The sequence below is a fragment of the Schistocerca nitens genome, chromosome 4 (assembly GCF_023898315.1).
Source record: "Schistocerca nitens isolate TAMUIC-IGC-003100 chromosome 4, iqSchNite1.1, whole genome shotgun sequence".
NCBI classification, from domain to species: domain Eukaryota; kingdom Metazoa; phylum Arthropoda; class Insecta; order Orthoptera; family Acrididae; genus Schistocerca; species Schistocerca nitens.
Window position 1 is genome coordinate 109,944,208 of NC_064617.1, and position 24,644 is coordinate 109,968,851.

The 24,644-nt window shown below is 36.6% G+C and overlaps 1 protein-coding gene across 1 annotated transcript in view; it reads left to right on the forward strand.

Annotated features, from left to right (window-relative positions):
- Nucleotides 1–2,310: 2,310 nt before the first annotated feature.
- LOC126251888 (hemocytin) overlaps nucleotides 2,311–24,644 on the forward strand; it is a 541,167-nt gene continuing 518,833 nt past the window's right edge. Inside the window, exon 1 of the mRNA XM_049952591.1 lies at nucleotides 2,311–2,433. Within this exon, the coding sequence (XP_049808548.1) occupies nucleotides 2,348–2,433 (86 nt within the window). The 5' untranslated portion in view covers nucleotides 2,311–2,347. The remainder of the gene's footprint in view (nucleotides 2,434–24,644) is intronic.

A 24,644-nucleotide genomic window follows, 5' to 3' on the forward strand; every position in this document is an offset into this window, starting at 1 on the left:
ATGAATGGCAGGAAAACCATAAGCATATTCAAACACAAGTCTGAGCCCTTATGGTTATCAACTGCACACTACCAAAAGCCTGCACATATTCAAGAAATGATGATCAAGAGTCATTGCAGAGAGTCCATATGAAATGACATAGTGAGCTAATATACAATCACAAGCAGACTTTTCACTGGTAGACATGTTGCAGTAACATAAATACACATACCTCTAGGGGTGAAGCAATGACCATACAATGCTCTGGTTGCTACTCAGAATAAGTATCTCTTTAATTATCACCAGCCACTGTAAAAGTGAGCAATAAGTATGGGGTTTTCAGTTAGACCTCACTATTCGGATCAAATTTGTTGAACAAAATGCAGAATATACTAGGTGGAAGCAGTGGGAGTGCCCTGCCTCTCAGGCCATGCAACACAAACTGCTTCAGTAGGTAACTGCTCCGTAATCTGAGTCATCTGTGCAGCCTTTTGTGAATTAAAAGTCAGATCTGTGTCCATGGACAGCCAGGATAGAGTATCTGCATCTGCATGTTAACCTGTAGGGTTGAAAAACAAATTATGGTATCTTCTCAAGAAAAGACTGATGGGCCTGGATGTGATGTTGCTGAGATTTACACTAACAAGAGGACATCAAAAAAGTTCAAAGAACACAGCTTGTTTTGTATTATTGCAAAATAGGAGAGAGTCATGGGTGTGATAAGTGAGTTTGGGTGGCAATCACATTTTTCATTGCATCAGGATCTTTTCAGGAAATTTTAACCATCCACTTTCTCCTCCAACTGCAAAAATATTTTGTTGGTTACCACTTACATAGTGAGAAAAGGTCATTGTAATAAAATAAGAGAAACCAGAGCTTCCATGGAAAGATTTAAGTGTTTCTTTTTCCCATAAGCTGTTTGGGTGTGAAATGGTAGAGAAATAGTTTGAAGGTGACTCTGTCAGGCATTTAACTATGAACTGCAGTGCAGTCATATAGATGGAGATGTATAAGAGCTACATTTGCCCTCAACATTGCTACTGTTACTGTTGCTAGTGCTTTTCTTGCTGTTGTTGGTGCTGTCAAGGAGTTTTCAAAAATTTTAGAATAGCTTATCTCCATAGAATTATAATATAAGTGTTAAATTCTCAATGCCACTTTAAAAGGCATGCCAAACAAAGTACACACTTCAACATGGACTCTTTTGAAAATAACCAGATTGACATGGAGAAACTCAAATATATTTTCTGATTTTGCTTTTAGCAAGCCTGCCTCTGTTATTTTTGCTTTGAAATTTGTGCACCACTATCACAAGCCTGAAAGTATCCAAAAGATGACAGCCAGGTAGAGATTAAAGTTGTATCCAGTCAGCACTGTAGACTTTGTTATATCTGTGTATGGCCAGCCAGTAGGCACACAAGATGACATTTGACTGCCATTTAGAGTGGCCACAAGAGAGATGCATGGCTGCGCAGTCAGTATCTTCTCAGTAATGGTCCCCAGTACGGTCTGGGTGCTGTTGTCTGAGCCTGGCTGTAATCCAAATTTATCTAATTACCCAGATTCAAGAGTAACTGATTCCTAATAGCTACATAACAAATGGCAGTGACATCCATATTCAAGTTTTTTATAGTAATATATACATATAACGAATATTCTTTGAAAAATATCAATATATTCATGTAAATATTAAGCTAGCAGTAAATGATAAACAATAGCTATTTCATCTGTCAGTGTATCAACTTTTCTTCTGAATTTGTTGTGGTAAATTTAGCTTTGTAAGCACAAGTATATACTAATATTGCAATATTTTATTGTTAAGATAGTGTCCCCTGGTTGTCTTTTGCTACGTACATCCTCACTCATTCTCCTTGATTATAGGGTCTGGAGAACAAGACAAATGAAAGGATGAATGAGGCAGTTGAATCACTTGTTCCATATTAGGGTAACTATTGACATCTCCATTTTATGAAAAATTAATTCTCCACTTGCAACACACATTAATATCAGTCCCAGTGGTGAAATAAGTTGTAACTTCATTATTCCATGTTCTGTTACCAGCAATATGACTGTAAAGAGCAATAAGCATCAGAAGAATTATTGAACTATATTCAATGTATTTAGAGGTGAGGCATTTAAGGGCCACACAGAAGTATCCAGCAGGCAATGGAGTGAGATATGCAAGTGCAGATTTGAGCACAACATCTCACCACATCCGGAGCCCCAGGTGGTCTGGCAGCAGACCACTTGGTGCTGATAAGCTGAGTGATAGCACCTTCCTGTAAGCCAGCCTGCCACAGCCAACAAGCCAGTCTCCAGGCCCGTCATTCTGCATCACGACTGCTCCCAGAGCACTGTGTCGTGTGCAATGGCAGGGCACTGTCGCTCGGCAGTGCAGGTGTTGGAGTTGTGTTTGCTATTGGTTGTGGCACATGTTGTGCACTGCACATATGTGTGAGTACTTTTTGCTGTTCTAATGTTGCTAACTACTGATTATTTCCTGAATGTTATAATGGAAAATATAGGTTTTAATTAACTTCGAAACCTGTTGCTCTTGAGATGTTGTCCATTTAGAGAATAGATGCATTATGAAAAGCTGTTGTGAGAATGTCATATATTTTCTGTACAGAATCTGAGTTAAGAAAATATATTGCTGTGTCTTGGACTAATTTTTGGTATGTGGATTGCTTATACTATGCTACAAATTTCTATTTTTATTGAACTTTAAGACCAATTTCTTTTGTATTATGGACTTTTCCCACCTCTATTGGTTTAATCTTTCACTTTCTAGTTAAGAAGACCTCTATTATTGCTATGTACACTTCATTCATACCATCTACTTGATTCACACACAACCACATCCATATGTATGTGCATAAAAACAGTAGTGTGAATATATTTGTGGAACAGAGGTTTCACAAAACAGATTCTCTTAAAGCAGTTGAGATACTATTCATTTTTGGGGGAAACTCTGAGACAGTGTTCATTGTTACCCACTATCTCCTCATATTAATTCATTCACTCATCACTTTCCTTGCAAAGAACATTAAACTTTATTACTTAATTTAAAATAATATGACTGTAAATTGCTTTTTTAATTTTATTTGCTTGGGCAATTCTTTCCTGTATGCCCTCCACAATTTATTTTTTATCACCTTCTCCCAAAGTTTGTTGTAAAATTGCATAGTTTGTAATTTGGATATCTCCTTAACTTTTACCTTTATTCAGAAATATCAAATTTTAAATACAGGTGCCATGTTTTACATACTTATACTTTGTATCAAGTGTGTAATTTAAGAAATTTTCTCTGTCCCACATCAATGGCTGGCATTTGTCTTTATCATTTGTGGTGTACTTCCTTGCTTCAGAACAATTTTGAAGTTTATTGTTGTAATTTATGCTGTTCCAAACTTGATTAGCTTATTTTAGTTAACATGATTTGTGCAACAAAATCTACTCGTTTGTGTTCTATTTTTCTCAGTCTGATCCCTAGTATGATGCTTTTATATCTTTTGTCCATTACAAGTGCTTTATTTTTGACTGACTCTAAATCAAATTCAGTTAGAATTTAAATTTTTTGTTTATTTAGTTTCTTTCTATCTTATCTATGAATATTAACAGCTTCATCCCTGGCCTGTTCAGAACTTTTATTTTATTTTATACCATGCTACTTCAACAAATGAAAAGGAGATATGATCAACACTACATTCCCTTTGCAATAAGTACTTGTCATTCCTCTTTTTACCTGCAATAATAAAACATGACACCTGGTAATAATGTCAGTTACAGTTGTGACTGCACTACACATCTGTCTCAGAATTATGAACTATTTTCTTTACAAGTTCACAGGTTCAGAACTGTCCTTTCATTCGTCTTATATCTTCTGTTGCTGACTTCATCCTATATTACTTCTTTGACTTTCCTTCCTGGTTTATGTCAATCATAATACTATCTTATAAAAAAGGTATCTTACTGAATGAAATGTAGTGTTCACTAATCCAGAAATTATCAACTGGCATGTTAATATTAACAGTAGCTCTAGATGTCTACAGACGAGAGAGATTGATGTACAATACTGACTGTCTATGTGTGAGTGTAGATTAGCGCCTAGAGTGTTCAACCTCTTTCATTTTCTGTGTATAACACAGATCACAAGGTGATGTAATGGAGTAGCACATGGACTGACTGTCTTTGGGGGCACCAAAAGATTTGCTGTGAAGGAAGTGGCAGAATTTGAAGGTGTATAACTACATCATATCCTATGAGCTTACTAGCTACAAAAGAGATCACTTACAAATCACTTGTGTGACCAGTTCTGCAATATTGCTCAAGTGTGTGAGACCCATGCCAAATTTGAAGGGCTTATTTCAATAGTGGTACAAGTCCATTTTTGCTCATTCTGAGATACAAAGTCCTAAAGTTAAATGAGCACTGAAAAATCTGCAGTTGAGATACCAGAAATATTCAAGTATATGGCTTGTTGGTGGATATGAACCTTTCTTTCTATTTGTTTGGATCATTAATTTCAGCAGCATTATAGGCAGAAAAGTGGAGCTAATGGAGCTTTACCACTATTGAAATAAATTAAATTGAACATTGTACATAAACCTGTTATGTGTCACTTCCATTAGTGTTGGGACAATGTTTATGTTCCTGTTTTGCCCATCACATGTGTCAGTACATGCAACTACCTGTTTTTGAGAAGTGACACACTTTTCGATATGTTTCAATAAACAGGTACCAATTTCCTGTGAACCCCTTCGATCCAGATGTTTCATCCCAAAAATACATATGGATTTTGCCTTCAGTTAAATTGTGGCAACCAAAATTATACCTTTATATGTTTCTTTTGTAGTATGATATTGATGTTGTCAGTTTAGGAAATGCAATTGCTTTTTGCAGGTCAAAGGTAAACACGAACACCTGAGAATCTGCCTCTTCACTACATGCTGTGTCTGTAGCCATTGCTGTTCTTGAAGCTTCAGCCCTCCTAAGGTGAAGCTTCTTTCCAGTTTGAAGCTTTCTTTTTTCTTCTGCATTGGTAGCAGCATCCATTTCATAGCTCAGTTTGTCACAAAAAGGACAAGTGTCCTTTCTTGTTGGTCGAAATGACAGGTTAAAGTCTTTGTTAAAGATTTTTTGATAGATGTGCTCCCCACAATTTCTTTATTCTGAGATATGGATTTATCTTTGTACAAATTATACATTTTGGCCACACACAGCTCAGGATTTAAAAATCTTTTGTGGGGATTATCCTTCCTTGCATAATGGCTCCCATAAACTGGAAAGCTTTTGATGTGTTCCTTTACATCATTGATCAGACCTTCCGGTACAGAGAATTTGTTCTGATGTTTGCCCCTTCCATCAAAGTGAGGTGTACCTTCTTCCTTGCTTTTTGTTAAAAGCCTACAGAGTTGTCCATTAGAAATGTCCAAAGTATTCAAGAAAAACTTCTTGCATACTATTGTACAATTTCCATTCACATGTAATCGATATTCATAAATACAGCTTTCCTGAGAACCAGAGCCATCTGTTGGCTGTCGGCGGTTAACTGAATGATACATGCATAAACCATTCAGATAACTATTTTGGTGATTAATATCATCCATAGCCCAGAAATTTTCAAATAACGTCTTCCTCATCCTCTGAAACTTTATTGAAACATTTACGTGCACAACTGCAGTCCACATTGTGAAATGGTTTTGGAGGATTTATTTTACCAGTTGCTGTGACTTCTAGCTCCCCAGTGTTCCTTTTTTTCTTTCGAATACACTTTTCATATGTGTCCGTTTTCCTTGCACCCTTCTTGCTTCGAGTACGCTTCCTTTTTGTCTGCATATTTGCAGCTGCGCCGTTCGCATAGGCATCAGTAACAGTGTCTTCTGTTTTGTCATTTTTTCCACTTTCACTGGAAGTTTCACTGTCATTGGTACTGGTATCTAGACAGAAAGTAACACAAGTTATGATTTATACAGCAACATATGATTGAAAACATATGTATATGTGAAATACATTAAGATGGACACCCTCATTTTCCATTGTTATTGTCAACATGGCCATTCTTGCATATTCCTTTTTTGGAACAAAATGTCTATAATGCTGAGAGAAAAGTAAGTATATTCTTTTTACCTGAAATCGTTTGAAAATCTGGATCATCAATTGTATCACAGTCACTTGATAATGCTTCTGAATCCATCATTTTGACAAGAAATGGCAACAGGCTGCAATGCGCAAAAGCACACAGTCTTGTACCACTACTGAACTCAATTCCTGCTTGTTTCTCTAATGCGTCAGCATTGGAGTGCTCTCTGTTGGCAGCAGGGCGAAGCTGGAGCTATCCCACAATACAAATAAATTAAAAATGAGTATGTACGTGAGGATAACTCCATTTTTTTTAAAAAGTGGACTTGTACCACTATTGAAATAAGCCCTTCATATGACTAAGAGAGGATACTGATATTGAACACATACAGAGAAGGGCAGCATGAATGGTCGCCAGTTTTGTTTAATCTGTGAGAGACTGTCACAGAAATACTGAAAGAACTGAACTCTCAGATTCTGGAAGACAGATATAACCTATCCAGAGAATGTCTATTAACAAAGCTTCAAGAACCTGCTTTAAATGATTAATCTAGGGATATACTACAACCCCCTACATATTGCTCACATAGGGATCATGAGGATAAGATTACTGCACACACAAAGGCATTCAAACAATCATTCTTCCTAGGCTCCATACCTGAATGGAAGAGAAGAAACTCAAATAACTGGCTCAATGGGACGTACTCTCTGTAGTGCACCTCATGGTGCTTTGCAGAATATAGATGTAGATGTAGACATGAGGAATTAGTGTTGAAAATGCAGTTGAAAGATGACCATGATGGGTGGTACTGTTGGCAAAAATCACTTACCTACAATGCTGGAATTTGTGGATACATCAGCACTGCACTTCTTCAATCAATTGATAAATAGTCATTTGAATGCTATATGTTATTGCATTTATTTAACACATTAGGAAGTCTTCTGAGCGATCTGCATGCATTCATTTTATATATTTAATGTTTCTGTACATGTAGTGTTGTACAGTATTACAGTAGACATTGGAGCAGTCCTTAAGCACTACAAACATTTTGTATAGCACCAGAAATAATATCATATTATTTAGGTTACAAATATAGCAACAAAAGATGGTGCAGTCTTGTTTTATTAGCTGCTCCATCAGAGAATACAAGCTGTTCTCAGCCAAGTAATCTTTTACTGATGATATGAATTTATTGTTTTTTATGATTTTTATGTGTCTTGATAAAGCATTATACACTTTGATGCTAGGATGGAGTAAGCCCTTTTCGGAATAATGCCAATTCTGTCTGCTGAATATGTACGAATTTGTTTGTCTTGTATAATATCTGTGCATAGATTCAGTATGAGAGGTACAAAAATCACTACCGTTCAGCTTATTTCATGTTAATTACATTTTATAATATGTACATGCAGGGAAGTGGGAGAATTTTATTTTCTCTAAATAATTCTCTGCATTATGTCCTTTGATGTGCTTCTAACATTAATCTAATTATCTTTTTCTGCACTTAAGATTGCTGACTTTTTACATAGTTTTCTAAAAATACTATCCCATATTTCAGTATTGAGTGAGCACAAACAAAATATATACTTCCGAGCTTATTATGAGGTGCAGTTCCTTAGTCTTCTTATAATGAAGCAAGTCTTGCTTCATTTTCTATACATTTGATCTATATGTGAATCCCATTTCATGTTCTGTTGTATCCATAAGCCTAGAAATTTTGTACTCTCTCTTTTCATAATTGATTGGCTATTTATTTCAATAAGGGGGTTAGTTGGTCCTATTCTGTGTGGTAAATGAATTTTTTTCAAGTTCATAAACAAGTTGTTTGCCTCAAAGTAATCTGTTATGTTCACCATGATGGCTTTAATGTTTTCTTCTAATATTTCTTTCACATTTCCCATTATTAAGATGCTCATGTCATCTGCATATGTGTATATTTTATCATTACCATTGTTCATGTTTAAGTTGTTTACACACAATAAAAACAAGATTAGCTCCAATAAGGGTCCTCGGGGAACACCATGTTTCATTGTTGATAGATCTCATTGGTTGGTTTTAATTTTATCTCTTTCTTCATGTGTTACCTCAATAAACTGTTTTCCTTGATGAGGTTGAGTTTAATCCAGTTATATACTGCTCCCCTAATACTTAAATTCATTTTCCTGAGAAGCTTACTGTGCCTGATGAGATCAGAAGCCTTTGATGAATATAGAAATATGCTCAAAATGTGACTGTGCCTATATGTTGCCTGCAATGTTTCATGTAGAAAAGAAGACACAGCTGTTTCAGCCAAGTGATTCCTTCTGAATCCATGTTGGGCTTCTATTAACATGTTGTGTTTATGTAAAAAATCTGAAGATGTTTCATAAAAAATCAACTATTTTTGAAAAGATCAATGGTAGAGAAACTGGTTTGTAATTTGCCACCACTTCACAACTTTTTTGTAATTTTTATGCTTAATCTGGAAAGATACAAGTAGGGAAGAACAAATAAATAAATAAGTAAATAAATTTGTAAGATAATTTGATGGTTCACTGATTATCTCAGCATATTTTTATAATCAGATATGGTATATTATCTATTCCTGTGGTGTACTTTGTTTTTGGTAGCTTAATTTATTGCTGTACTTTCTATACATCCATTGGCAAGAGAAATATGGTTCTGTATACCTGCCCCCTCAGATGTGTGTAATTTTTATGAGCGATATTTCACTCAACAAGGCTTTTTCATTTATATTTACAAAAAAAGGTTACACATTTTAGTTACATGTATTGGGTTGCTGGATATTTGGGAATTTTCATTTTATTGTATGTTACCACTATTCTTTTTGTTATTTCATTGCCAAACAACTTTTGTTTTATTAGTTGCATTCTTATGCATCTGTCATTTTCCTACATTTTGACACTTTTATTATTTTCCTGAATAATTCTTTATACTTTCTAAAATATCTATCAAACTGAAGTGTTGTATTGCCTATTTTGGAAATTACTTAAAGGAATCTTTCCTAAGCACATGATTTTCTTGTATCAGGAGTGATCCAGCTGTTTCTATACATTATTTTTAACTTCATATTTTTAAGAAGTAGAGGTATATCAAAATATTGTTTAATTGCATTTATGAATGTATTAAATTTACTGGATTTACTTGCTGGACTATAAATTTCCCCCCATGACTCTTATTTTAAATAATTCTTAAATTATTCAACTTCCTTATCACAGTAAAAGCTACTTTTGCACATTGTTGGTTTGATATTCTGTGAGTTATTGTTTTCCAGGTGGAGACTTATGGTCTAGGCATAATGGTCTTATACTCCTGCTTTAAGTATTTCTGATTTGAATCAGCTCTGATTCACATTAACTATTATTTGATCTCTACTGGACTTTGCACAAGATGTTTCTCATATAGAGGAATGTACTGTGATTTCTAGCTTTTGAGATAATAACAGATCCATGATCTCAGTTGTTGCTAAAGCCTATCTTTAAATCACCACAAACAGTATAGGTTGCCTATTTTTTATAGCTTGCATTAAAGTATTTTCTAGGCCCTGAGGAAAGTTTTTATGTCTCCATCAGGAGACATGTATAGGTGTATAGGCATGCTACAGTTATTCTGAATGCTGGTATTTCTAAAGCTGACATTCCAAAATCCTTTTCTGTATACAATAATTAAGTTGGTCTATAGGTATTGACTCTATTCCTTTTGTTAAGGGTGATGCAGTCCCCACCACTCAGTTATTAATATATCCTCCCTGAGCCAGTGTTCATTTAGACATATGACAAAAGCATTTATTAATTAATATGAAAGTATTATGTCTAGTTTCATTAATTTATTGCCTAGAGAGTGGACATTCTGATGGAATATCATTAGGTGACAGACAATTTTTTTGGAATTACTCCATTGAGCACTTACCAGTTCATTGTTTTGTGTTGAGAATTGCAGGTTGGAGGAGGCTTTGTTATGTTTTAATTACTTGGATATTGGTCCTTTGATTAAGATGACAGGCACTTTGAACTAGAACAGATACACTGAGATATTGGACAATGAAGTTATTCTATATTCCACCATTTTTTTGAATGTGCATCTGGGATATTATTAACTCAAATGCACTTCCAAAAAATGATGGAATATTCGATCCACCAAGAATGCTTGAAGAAACACAATGAAGTTATCCTATTTGCTTACCATTTTAGCAAGGGCCATAACATTACCAACCCTGTTTTCAAAGGTGATGAAGTTCATAGTCATTAAACTAAAGCTGTGTCTGTCTCAGGAACAAGTTCACATGCAGAGTGGTCTACAAATACTATAGATTTGTAGGACCACTTGCAACAAAACAGAAAACATAAGGGACAGCATCCATGTGATTTGGTTGAACAGTGCATTGTTAAGGGCAGTTACTGATGGCTCCTATGTCAGGACTTTATACGCTCCATGTCACACCACACCACTGATATTATTGAGGCTCATGAATACGTCTCACAATGTTGGGACAAAAATGTTTGTTCCAATGAGCTTACAAACGTAAATATTATATATTTTGGCTGGCTATTATCTTTATTCGGTACATTTATTTTTATTGGCAGCTAACATGTAATTATTAAATTATTGAAGGTCATACAAAGTGCCACTAGGGCTTCAGGGTATATCTGCATCTGCATCTACATCTACATCTACATAGATACTCTGCAAGCCACTGTACAGTGCATGGTGGAGGGTACACTGTACCACTACTTGTCATTTTCTTTCCTGTTCCACTCACAAATAAAGTGAGGAAAAAATGACTGTCTATGTGCCTCTGTATGAGCCATAACTTCTCATATCTTGTCTTCATGGACCTTATGCTCGAAGTATGTTGGGGGCAGTCAGGTTCAAATGCCAGTTCTCTAAACATTCCCAACAGTGTTTCTCAAAAAGAACATTGCCTTCTCTCCAGGGATTCCCATTTGAGTTCACAAAGCAACTCTGTAACACTTATGTGTTGTTCGAACCTACCAGTAACAAATCTAGCAGCATCCATGCGGTTTGGTTGACCAGTGCGTTGTTAAGTGCAGTAACTGATGGCTCCTATGTCAGGACTTTATATGGTCCATGTCGCACCACACAACTGATATTATTGAGGCTCATGAATATGTCTCACACTGTTGTGACAAAAATGTTTGGTCCAGTGAGCTTACATGGCCTTGGAATTGCTTTTATGTCTTCCTGCAATACGAACTGGTACCAATCCCAAACACTCAAGCAGTACTCAAGAACAGGTCACACCAGCTTCCTATTTGTGGTCTCCTTTACAGGTGAACCACTCCTTCCTAAAAGTCTTCCAATAAACTGAAATCGACCATTTGCCTTCCGTACCACTGTTCTCATATGTTCATTCCACCTCATATTGCTTTGCAACATTATGCCCAGATATTTAAATGACTTGACTGACACTAGTAATACTGCATCTGAACATTACAGCTTTGATCTTTATACTCATCTGCATTAACTTAATGTTGTTCCACATTTGGGGCTGGCTGCCATTCATCACACCAACTGGAAATTTTGCTTAAGTCATCTTGTATCTTCCTACGGTCACTCAACTTCAACACCTTACCATACACTATGGCATCATCAGCAAACAACTGCAGGTTGCTGCCCACCCTGTCCACCAAATAATTTATGTATACAGAGAACAACTTCCCTGGGGCACTCCTGACAAAACCTCTGATGAACACTTCCCATTGAGGACTATGTACAGGGTCCTGTAACTTAAGAAGTACTCGAGTCACCCACATTTCTATGAACCTATTCTATATGCTCATACTTTGTTTAACAGCCTGCAATGTGGCACTGTGTCAAATGCTTTCCAGAAATCTAGTCGAAGAACTTTGTCATTGATCACGTAATCTGTTTATGAGATCTTAACATATGGTGGTACATTCACATTTCAAATGCCTTTAGGCTACTTATGGGTGAATTTTTGTATTGTTTATGACTTCAATCCCTGTAACAGTACAGATGAGATATAACATTTCATTATTCGCCAGTGAGTGTTGAATATCACAGCTGTATAGTAGATGTTTAAGTTCTTTCATTTTATCCTTATGTCTCTTGTCTCCTTTTTTCATACCATTTCAGTTGTTCAGTTATGTTCTCTTACTGTTTATACTCTAGAATCCTTCATATCTTAACAATTTAAAATTTGGGAAAAATTGATTTTGCTATGTCTTCTTTTAGGCTGTATAATTCTATTGATAGCTTCTTATACAGGAATATTTAAATATCTTTATTGTTAGCCTTACATCATCCATTATTGGTCCTATTGATTTCATATGCGAGAAGGGAGTGGACAAAAAAAGTGGTATTTATATTAGTAGTGATATTAGCAAGTAGATCTATGTTTCAGCTTATAGGTGATCTTGGTATTCTTGTAATCTTTCATTCTAAATTCTAACCAGTTCCTGGAGGATCTGGTTAATGATGAATTTAGGTACACTGACTTATTATCTAACAACCTGAAAACCTTAGAGATATCACTCATGAGTTGTTTTAAATTGTGTTTCAAGGATGACACACGCCAGTATAGATGTAACACGAAATTTTCCAATACTTTGTGTAGGGCTTCTCTATCAAATTGCTTATAGAACTCAAAAATATTACAGAAACTCTCTGGAATTCAGTACCTGAGGAAAGATTTTAAATTTCACATTGAATATCTGCTGTAAGGAGCATGTGCCCTTTGAAAATCCTACTTAAAAATTGTTTAGTTGTCTTTCTGGAGCTTTGAAAGTGTATTGTAGGCAACAGATCATGGTGACTGAGCAGTTATCATTGTTGTGAGGCTTGTCTCTCATACATACATCTTCCAAAATGATTTGAAGGTCTTTGATGATTAATGAAACTATTTCAAAAGGCCAATTGTTATGAACGATTTCCTGTGGCTCTGTTATTTTGTAGGTTTTTAGAGACATCTTTATTCTCTTCAACAGTTAGTTTATCTTCTTTTCACAATATCTGAACGTTCTACACAGAGACATAAAATGGAGCATAGAAAGCAAATCACTTAGCCTTATTGAGACAGGCTGCTGGTAGCAGCAGATGTCAGTTTTGTCAAATCAACTGTAAAATAGATCACAGTAATTATTAGATAACTGAAAAGCAGTCTATGATGGTATTTTAAACAAAATATTAATGTCTTGTGCTGACTTCTTGGCACATGGGAATGTATATTCCCCGTGGTTTCTTGATTACCCTTGGTAGCTCATCATCAAATGTCTGTCATATTGCTTTAATCTGGTTTCATTATCAGTTCTTAAAAAAGTACATAACACAAATTTAATATTAGTGTTTCTATATTATAGATTTTATCTTCTTTCATAGCTCCCTCCTTCCCTTGTGTTTTTAAATCTGTATTACTATTTGACAACTCAGTTTTAATGGTTTTAATGTCATTTGACAACACTTCTCCAAAGGTTTTAATGTCATTTAACAACTCTTCTTTGGTGGATTTTACACTATTAGATAACTCTTGTTTGGTGTCTTTGAGACTATTTGGTAATTTTTTAGTTTCTCTGCCTCAACTTTCATGAAAGATGTTAACTCTTACATTTTGTGGTAGGAACAGGCAAACAGTAATGACAATATCATATTCCCTTAACAGCACTGAAATATTGTGACTCATTTCAACTCCCATGAAATATGTCCCTAAAATTTTTCATATAATGAATTACTTAAAAAATTAGATTGGGACTGTTAGCAACTCACCTAATTGGGTGCAGAGCAAGCTGTGCTGCATTTCCGGTGAGTTCCACATAGGCTAGAGAATGTAGCGATGACCTGCTGCATACTCTTCACATAGTCAGCTAGCCAGATGCTGCACTGTGAAGTAGAGCTGTGCCATTGTTGTGTTGGTTGGCTCTCACAGCCTGCTGCTGCAGCCTTTGATCACTGCTGCAGCTGTGGTCTCAAAGTCACAACAGAGAATTCTTCTGTGTTGTCTATGAAATTCTTCTTCACACATATGACAAAGGTTACTTAAGCAAGCAGATATCTTTTGCTGTTGACCTCACTGCTAATTCCTTTATCTAATCTTTTGTGACAAATAAACTTTTTCTTAAGTATTTAAATTACTTTGCATGATGCTACAGTGTGTGTCAGCTTTTTTCTTTTACAGTATTTAATTTGGTTATTGACTTAGGTTGCTCTGGGCAGTGTCATATTTTCTTCTCTTATTTTTGTCAAAGCTTCTCAATAATTCCCAAATGCTCCCTTGTTTTCACACCCCTAATTTGTTTCATGCACTAGGGTGCCAGTATGAAGTGTTACCAATTATTGTTTGTTGTGTGGTTAGGCTCCATGTATGATCTGTCACACGTCATTAATAGTTTCTGGTCACCATTCTCAAAGTTAATTACCTTTGTGATCGTGCTATACAGTGCCATTGAAATATGCCACTGGATTTCTTCACCTTGTTGCAATGTGCAGGTGCTGGAAGAGATCTGCAGTCTGTCCAAGCTACTAAATGACGTAAACTGTTTTGCGTCAACTCGTCTGTATTTTACACACAATTATTTTCTTGTGCAGCTTCAGTTACAATAATGGTTGAACACATCTACTCTACTTTGGAGCTCATGACAGATTACAACATATATGTGTATTGTTTTGAAATTAGCCATTGAATCAATGAGAGTTCTTGTAACAATTTTTCTTTATGACCATTTACATACTTGCACACAACCGTTTGCTACTTGACCTACAAGGCACCATCAAGTCATGATGTCCAAAGAACAAGCCAACCTCCACAGTCAGTGGAGATGCACGATCACAGTCATGCCTTAGTGTCCAGAGCTGGTGTCCTTTGCACACCATCTGTCCATATGTTAATAATATCTCCCTCAGTGGGATGTCCCGACATTTACAAACTACCTAAAGTATGGCCCTCAGTGGGATGTCTTGACACTTACAAAAGTACCTAAACCATCAGTTACCATGGACATCTTTCAATGGCCTAAGAGGATAAAGGTGGAGTATGTTATTCTGAAGAATCCCGAGTTACACCACAGAATCTACAAGCAGTTTGTGTTTCATGTGAAAGACCCTAAGCTGCGCAGGGTAGTACTTTTGAATACCTTGCTAAAATGGCTTTTAATTATGGACCCATCTGTCCCTTCCAATGTTCTCAAAAGTTTTTAAGAAGGTATCCTACAATGGAATATTGAAACACCTTTCTGAAAATAGCCTCTCAGCAACTAAGTTTGGCTTCTGTAAAGGCTTCTCTGTTGAATACAGGAACATATAATCTCATTGGAAGAAAGGAATATATAATCTCATGAACTTAGTTCTTTTAGAACTAAACAAAAAAAATTATTGTTGAATTTCCACGATCTTGCCAAAGCCTTCAAATTTGTAGATCATAAAGTAATTCTAGGGAAACTAAAATGCTATGCCTTTAAAGGCATTCCTCTTGCCTGGGTGGAGTTGTATCTTAACAACAGAAAACAAAGGGTCAGATTACATGATACAACAGAAACAAGGCCAAACCCAGCATGCAGCAGCAGGAACTATAGTGTTCTGAAGGTGCAGTACTTAGTTCTTTCCTGTTCTTGGCATGCATTAAAAAAGAGAAAAAACTTGTTTCCACAAATAAGCAAGAATCTGTTTTAACAGGGAGGCTTCAAGCTATGGCTTAAGGGAATATCACTGTCATCCTCCAGGATGTACACAATGTTGCTGTCAGGTATGCAGAATGTCTGATAAGTCAACATTGTTTCAAGAAAACAACTGGATAAGACTGGTTCCAGAAATTTTGGATTGACACTAGGAGTTTTGTCTCTAAGAATACCTTTGAGCATTTCTGAGTCCAAAGTTTCTGGATTGACAAGGAAAATGTTCACTGATTTCTACAACCAGTTTGAATCAGTGTTGCTGGACTTGAACTTGTACAAAGGTGAAATGATATTAGGAGTTCATGAGACTGGTCTGTCTCCCAGTAACTATAATCCTGTTTGAGTCATTGCCACTAAAGGGGAAAGGAGCATGAGGAATAGGAAGAACAAGCAACTGTGTTGGCCTGCTGCAATGCTATTTGAATGTTCATCCCTCTCTGCACTGTTTTCAAAGAAATCTGGCTTAAAATGACTTCTGTAAAGGTTTACTGACAGAATATTTGTCCAGATGACAGAACCAGGTTACATTAACAAAGAAGCATTTTGTGCATGTGTAAAACATTTTTTTGAAATGCAAGACAGTGGGACATGCAGTGCCTTTGATGGATGGCCACCAGACCCTACAAAATCAGTCAATGCTCTTGAATGCTGTATGGAACATGACACTGCGCCTTTTGCATCCCCGTCTACACAAAACATGCACTCCAGCCTTTCAACAAGTCAGTTATTAACCCACTAAACTACTTCTACATGTGAGTGTGCCATCAATGTGTGTTCAGCCACTCATACCAGGTGATACTGAAAACACAGTTTGGTTCTCCCTAGAAGCAAGCCCAGAGAAAATCAGCTGCTGTCCCAAATGCCACAGGAGGTTTCATACTGCCAGGAATTTTCCAACTAAATTGGCATGCAATTCTCACAGAAAAGCTGATTTCTGAAATAGCACAGAGAACATTCAGTGACCAACTACAGCAGCTAGCTGTAGAAGGTGAAAGCTGAGAGGAGCTGGGTGCAACAAGAAGCATATTGTTGTCTCCCAAGAAACTTGATTATAGTACTGAGCACTGAGTCAGAATTAAGAGGCACAGGTCATAAATACTGACAACATTTCAAAGACTACAAAACATTACTCTCAGAAAGGGACTGTTTCCCTAAACCTTCTAAAGGGGAAGATAACACTGAACAGACAGACATCGATCCAAATGTCTGTGGATTTTGCAGTAGATCCTACGCCAAATAAAGTAGCAGTTGATTTTGTCACTGGGTGCATTGTTAAGAAATGTGTTACATGGAACCATGAATACTGTGTCAGGTGGGGAAAAAAAGCAACTTCATTTGCAGTAAATGTGCTTGGTATTCAGTTTCATTCCAAGCAGGGAATTCTTGTTACTAATTTTACCCCACATATGGGATCATGCAAATAATCTGTAGAGACTATAATTTTGATTGTTTATTATGTTCCATGTGTACAAATAACCATAATTTTCCTTCAGTAGAGCTATTGTTAATGTACACCATTATTTTCCAAAAATATATCATGTTCCTTCAGTAGAGCTATTGTTAATGTACACAATTATTTTTCAAAAATATATCATGTTCTGTTTCTTTGTAAATGCATCTTAAAATCAAAAGTACACACTTAAGCCTGAATTAATTTACATATATAAAGTAATCTATAAGTAATTCACATCATTATTAGCATGTTACATTAACATTGGTCGTAATTTGTTGTTTACTTTATAGCATCAGCTTTCAGTGGCTGTTTCTGCCTGTTAATGTATAACTGAACTCGCTCCACATCTTTGAAGGCTGCCATTAATTATGAAATTTCCAAAACTGATGTGTGAGTTAATGAATATGGACCTAACTTAAGTGGCCATGGTGCTCTAGTGGATAAAGAATTAGGCTACAGTTCTGGAGGTCCTGGATTCAATCTGGGTAGGTGTAGGAATTTTCCTTGTTCTGGTTCTCCCAGAACAGCCCCAAGTCCACTCAGCTTGCTATCGAATTGAGTACTGTGGATCTTCCCTTGGGGTTAAAGATGACCACGGCAATGAGCTCACCATCTTCCCTCTCCTACTACCACAGTGAATGACAGACTGCTCTCTACCAGCAGTTAGGCCAGATGCCCATTCAAAGGTTGAGCAACAGAAATTTACTGTTTTTAATCTAATTTAGGTTAATGTTCTGGGCAGATTAACAGATCAAAATACTTTCAAAGTACTAATTTTTCAAAATTTCTATGTCTATACTCTGCAAACCACTTTGTAGATAGATGATATTTTTCCTGATGTCCTACCAATGAACCAAAGTCTGCCACACATTTTTCTATGATTTAATCTAAGTGATCATTCCATATCCCTAGAAATTTAATCATTGGAATGATCTGCAGAGCCCTGTCAACAGGCATTGTTTGTTTCAGTGTGCACCAAAGTGTGTAGTTGGTCACACCCTATTCTCGCAATGGGCCCCTCAACGTGTTGAATGAGTCCTTCAGGCACAACCACTGAATGCACAACGTGATCTTTCCCATCTCACACTGCCATTTCTCTAAGGGGTACCAGTATTTTCCAGAAGTTTGAAATGCCAATGATTGATAGTCCTCTGTCCATTCATATTTACCTCTCATTGACATCACACACAGCAAGTTTCCCATGTAGAATGAGTCTCACTGCCTCAGTTTCAATTACAGTTGAAGACGAGACAGCACCTCAGACTGATTGGTTAGGGGATGAGCATACTGTGAGTTCTCTGTGGTCCCTGCCTCCTTTGTACAAGGCTGCTATGCCTACAACTGACACCCCACTCATAGTTAAGTGGGCGAGTGGTGACAGGCCCTATACTTCCTGTAGAAGAGGCAGTATACACAGGGGAAGATAGTATTTGGCATACCTTATATATGTGTGGTGCATGTCTCTGAATAGCCCTTTCAACACATCCGTTTGCATAAGTGTGACAGTGCACATCATATGAGAGTAGCCAGGGTGACTTCTAGGTGCACGATTGGGCTACACTGTGCCAATCACAATGTCTTACAGAACAGTAAACAATTAACTTTAAGCTAATTTCTTTTAATTTGTGGAGCTGCTATGCTACAAGTATTACCAGTCCCCTTTAAAAAATCAGGTGATTAACATGCTACAAAGGGATATCTTCTACGGCAAAAGAATAACTTTGGTTAAAAGTTATGAGTCCCTGAAACTCCCAGGAACTTTTTTGTAGTTAGCAAACTCACATACCAATCTCAAAAATAGCTGGAGTTTATGAAAAATGCAGAGAAAATACACTCCTGTTGAAAGAAAAACCTAAATGTAATGTGATATGGTAATTATACACTAAAGCAACCCCGAATCACAAATATTGATTTATTATGAAATATGTTACACACAACACTTGTAACATCTGAAAAGTCTAAAAAATTTACCTTTATTTATGTAGATAAACACTGAAATTTGGGGCAAATGATTTATTTCTGAACATGGAAACTGTGGTTCTTGTAAAAATAACTATTTATTTAGCATCATAAAACAAAACTACAATAAATGCACATATATTTTCTGCATATATCAGCTGGAAGTCTAGTTGTCATGCCATATGTCATTTCTGCAATGGTGGTATTATATTCTGGAACCACATAATTATAAAGATGCATTAAAATTGTTGATGAGTTATCAACCCAGTCAACCTAATGTCATGTTCTCAGTGCTGTCTTGGTATTGCAATGCCACAGTTCACCTTTGCTGTTCAGTGCCAGACAGTAAGCAATGGTTTTGATGTGGTGTATACCTAGGGTCTTTGTGAAGTGAAGAATTTATAATCAAACTGCTGTCCTCTGTCAGTGTGATGATTTCTGGAACTCCAAAATGTGTAATCCATGATGACAGAAAATGGCTGGTAACACTTTCTTCAGAGATGTCCTTTTGTAGAACTACCTTTCACCAATGTCCAAACATGTTGATCATTGTTAAGAGATAGATAAGGCCTAGAGAACAAGGTTATTGCCCCACTAGTCAACAAGGATATGTGAGAAGCAACTGTCAGCTTCACTGAAAGTTCCACAAGCACTGGTTGTATGTTTTGAGATTTTTGCTCATTTTGAATAAAGTCCACTGTGCCTTTAATGCCAGAATGAGCCAAGTCATGTAGTGTATGGACCACCATTTCTCAGTAGTATGGAGGAAGATATGGTGTGAGCTTGCCTGTAAACTAATCACAAAGTACACCTACATCTACGTAGATACTCCACAGGCCACCATACAGTGAAGAGCAGAGGGTACCCCATACCACCACTAGTCTAGCTTTGGGCTGACTTTGCCAGATATGACATGTTAATGTCCAAGAATTTTAAGCATTGTACTCAATAATGGCATAAAAGATTATATCTAGATTGTACAGAAGAAAAATACAGTAATATACAGTCAAATGGTGGTGTGTTGTTTCAAAAAATACTGTATGACTGTTGCTCGGCAGAATCAAATACTTTTCATTTCCTTTCCTGTTCCACCCACAAATAGAGCAAGGGGAAAATGACAATCTATATGCCTCCGTCAGAGACCTAATTTCTCTATCTTATCTTCGTGACTCCTATACCCAGTGTATGTTGGCAACAGTTGAATTGTTTGCTAGTCAGCTTCAAATACCAGTTCTCTAAATTTTTTCAATATCTGTTCCTTGAAAAGAAAGTCACTTTCCCTCCATTTGAGTTGCCGAAGTAGCTGCGTAACGCTTGCATGTTCTTTGAATGTACCAGTAACGAATCTAGCAGCTTGCCTCTGAATTGCTTCAATGCCTTCATTTAATCCAACCTGGTACTCAAGAACAAGTTAAACCAGTGCCCTGTATGCAGTCTCCTTTACAAATGAGCCACACTTTCCAAAAATTGTCCCAAGAAACCAAAGTTGACTATTCGTGTTCCCTACCACAGTCCTCACAGTTCACATCACTTTGCAACATTATGCGCAGATATTTAAAGAATGTGACTGTGTCAACCAGGATACTGCTAATGCTGTATCCAAACATTATGGGTTTGTTTTTCCTACTCATCCGCATTAATTATATTTTTCTACATTTAAAGCTTGCTGTGATCAATTAGGTAACAGGACTCTGAATTATTCACTCTGGCCATTTCTAGATCATTGCTTTGTGCCTTGACAATATCTTCATGTGCTTGGTACTGGTGGCCAAGCAACACAACATGCGCCTGCAAACAAAGAAGTTGCAGAATCGAATCCTGGTCAGACCATGAATTTTTCAGTCTGCATTTTACCCTAGTCTTCACCTCTCAGTGATTTGAGCAGTCACCAGAAGTGACACCTGGTTTAGATTCAACGCTAAACTGTAGGTTTTCTTTTTCTCTGTGGGTAACAGGAATGGTTAGGGACATGAAGCTACCAAGTTGCATTCAATTGACAGACTTGCACTAATCCTTGTGCCACACAAAATTATTACAATCTTCATATGAAATGATGGATGGTAACATGATGGCCACAATACTGCAAAATGTATCAGCAGAAATACTTTCTCCTCCAGAAACATATTAAATATTGACTAAGAAATTCTAGAAGGTATAGTTGCCTGGATGTTGTTTTTTCTGGGTGCTGTTTAAAGGCAAATGTTAATGGATTGTGAATATTGTGAATTCTCTTACTGCCAGAAGATAATGGAAGTGAGTAACGAATATGCTGTCAACAAGTCACGATCATAGGTACTACCTGTATAGTTATGTTGTGTGTTGGTGAGAGACCTGGAAAAAAACACAAGTGTTTAAAGTGTTCCCCCTCATAACTGATGTAAAGAAGCACCTGTAGCATAGTCTGAAGCATCAACTACCAACATTAAGGCAAGATCTATTGAGGAATGAGCAAGCTGAGTTGCATTAGCTGGTTCTTCTTTTAACTTCTTTAATGATTTGTCTCATTTTTTCTTCCACTAATGGTGGAATTCTTTAATATGACACAGTGTAACCCAAGAATAATACCTTTCACTCTCAAATAATACATTTTCCCACATTACTATTATGGTGATATTTATCCAGCCTTTCAAGAAGCTATTGCAGATATGTTGTATGAGGGGCTGAGAAAACAAGTGCTTGTCAAAGCAAACTGAGTAAATGACTGCCAAAGTTAAATGGCTGTTTATAATTTATGTGAATTACTATCCAAATATCAGATATTTTTTCCTAATGGTCAGTTAGCCTGTGTATAGTTGAAGGTGTGGTTAAAGATTATTTTTAGTAAGTTATTAAAATACTTATACTTTTTAGAGTAAAAGAGGTACAAGTGCAAAAACATTTTGTTTACCATGCTATATTTTGAAGAATTTTTGGTACAACACACATGATATACACAGTACAATACATGTTCATTATAAAACAAGGCTATGTGTGTAATTAAAGTGAAATTAATATAACAAGCTAAAAAACAACAGGTAAATGGCAAATAAAATTAAAATATCAAAACAAAAATATATTTTTGTAGTTCCCACAAATACAAAAGATTATTCATAGTCACTTTCCGTGATCCCCTCACAGTCAGTGTATATAGAATCGTTATCATTTCCTTCTGTGGTATCTCTTGAAGAATGTCCTTCTGGGGCAGTACTCATCACACTTTACCATTGTGTTCTGCATTTTTCAGTCTTACTTGTCCTCTAGTTTGACCATGTCCTCTTCTTTCTCCACTCCCTCTTCATACACCCATGTTTGCTGTTTGCGAATGGGATATCCTGTTATAGAACTCATGATAAAGAGATCTCCTGATGGTATTTCCATTTCTCTAATTTTGTTTCAAATTAATCTTGAAGCAAAGGCTGCAGAAGAGGTACTGATGGGCCTCCTAAAATCTGCTTCTGCAAACTGAAGATCAGCACTGTTTGAGGATTTTCTTTACTGATTCAGATCCACTTTGTATTCCTCCATTGTATTTTGTTTCCTTCTGTGTCTTCAGCAAATTTGCTATGACTTCCACAGATTTAATTGAAAGAAAGTTTACTGTTTTCATTTCCACCACAGAAAATTTTCTGCTGACCTGATTCACTGCTTCAATCCTGTCTTGGGGAAGAAACATGTTTGAAGTGTTTGTCTTTTGAGAGATCCCAAAATCTTCATCGCATTCCATATATGTAGGGCCAGGCCCAAGGACCTTGTCATCTATTGCATCAATATGCTGATTTTACCTAAACATATACTAGCAGTATTTAAAAATATGGCGTCTTAAACATGCATTAAATATTACTATAAGTACTCTTACTTGAATACACATTAGGCTACTGCTGTACATAATAAAAAATAAAAAAAGACCTGTAAGGGACAGTCGAAAACTTTCTGTCTGAAGGCATTGCTTCAGTATGTATGCAACACAGTGTGACTCCAAAGCAGACACAGAAGCACCGTCATGTAGCAAGTGATTACTGTGGCATCTGTGCCTTGCCAAAGTGTGTGCGATAAATGTGGAAACGTAAGCTATGATGATTTTATTATCAAATGCCTCCAAACAGGACCAATGTACTATTATCCTTTTCTTAGCATCTAAAGACAAACATCAGCAGACATTCACTGGAGAATTAAGAATGTGTACGTGGCAGCATATCTGTCAAAAACCACCACTGTGGAATGGTGAACCAAGGAGTACTGCTGCTTCCTGACAATGCAAATCCCCATATCCCAAATGTGGTAATGCAGAAGTTATGGAAACTCAAGTGGTAGACACTTGAGCACACACCCTATCTTCCTGATCTCCCACCATGTGATTACCATGCCTTTGGTCCCCTAAAAAAGGCCTTGAAAGGTTGATAATTCCTATTGGCTGAAGATGTCCAGCAGGCAGTTATGGACTTCTTCACATAGCAGGACACAGTGTTTTACCAAACAGGTATCTTAAACCTGGTGCATCAATGCAATTTTGCTTGATTGGCATACTGACTCTTGACTATACAGCCTTCGAATAGAAACTTTTTAATTACCCTTCATGCATACCTCGACCTTCATTCAACAAGGCAGCAATTCTCCCTCTGACTGCAGTTTCACTTATACTAGTTGTATTCTAAATGCAGTTCAGGTATTGACATAGAGCTTAAACTTTATCATCACAGAGTGGAGCACTATGCTGGAAATCGCTTGTACTTCTTTTACTCAGAAGAGTTCCACATTTTAGCTTTCCAAATGAGCATTTATATCATTTTCTTGTGAATTTTCACCTGTACCACTTGTACTCTCAGACCCTCATATGTTCTTCATGTGATGTTAAAGCAAAGAAAATATCAACTGAATGTGAAAATGCAAAGGGAAAAAAATCATTCAGAATGGTGTGAATAAATTTCTGGAATGACTGTGCTGCACTGCAGAGACCAAATGGCATCTTCAAAAACTCTTAAAAGTCCAAAAGGTGTAATCATAACTGCTTTAGGCACATCTTCTGTCATAACAGGGATATTATGATAAGCTCAAATAAGACCAGTTTTAGAGAATATTTTTCTGTAAGTGAATTAGCAGTTGAAATCTTGTAAATGAGGTATTGGATAGTGGTCTGGCACTGTGGCATTTAAAGCTCTTCTCCACAGGGATGCCAAGTTACATCTTTCTTTGGAACAAAGTGGTGAGGACTAGACCAGGAACTTTTACAAGGGCATATGCCACGCTTAATCATCTCTTGACATTAGAGTTTTGCTTGAACTAATTTTTCTGTTGACAAGCATCTGGCTTGTGGATATGCTGGTGGTCCTTTAGTTGTGACAGTGTGTTGCACATTAATTTCAGGAAAGCTGTAATTAGGTTGCTCCAACCATCTCTTTAACAAGCCTTGATACTGGTGCTTTGGGTCAATCAAAAGCATTAAACTGTGAACAGGTATGGTACAGAGCCTGTACTAACAATTAAAGTTTGTCAGTCAAGTAATGTTTTTGAGTTAACATCAAGCAGCACACCATAATAACTAAAAAGATCT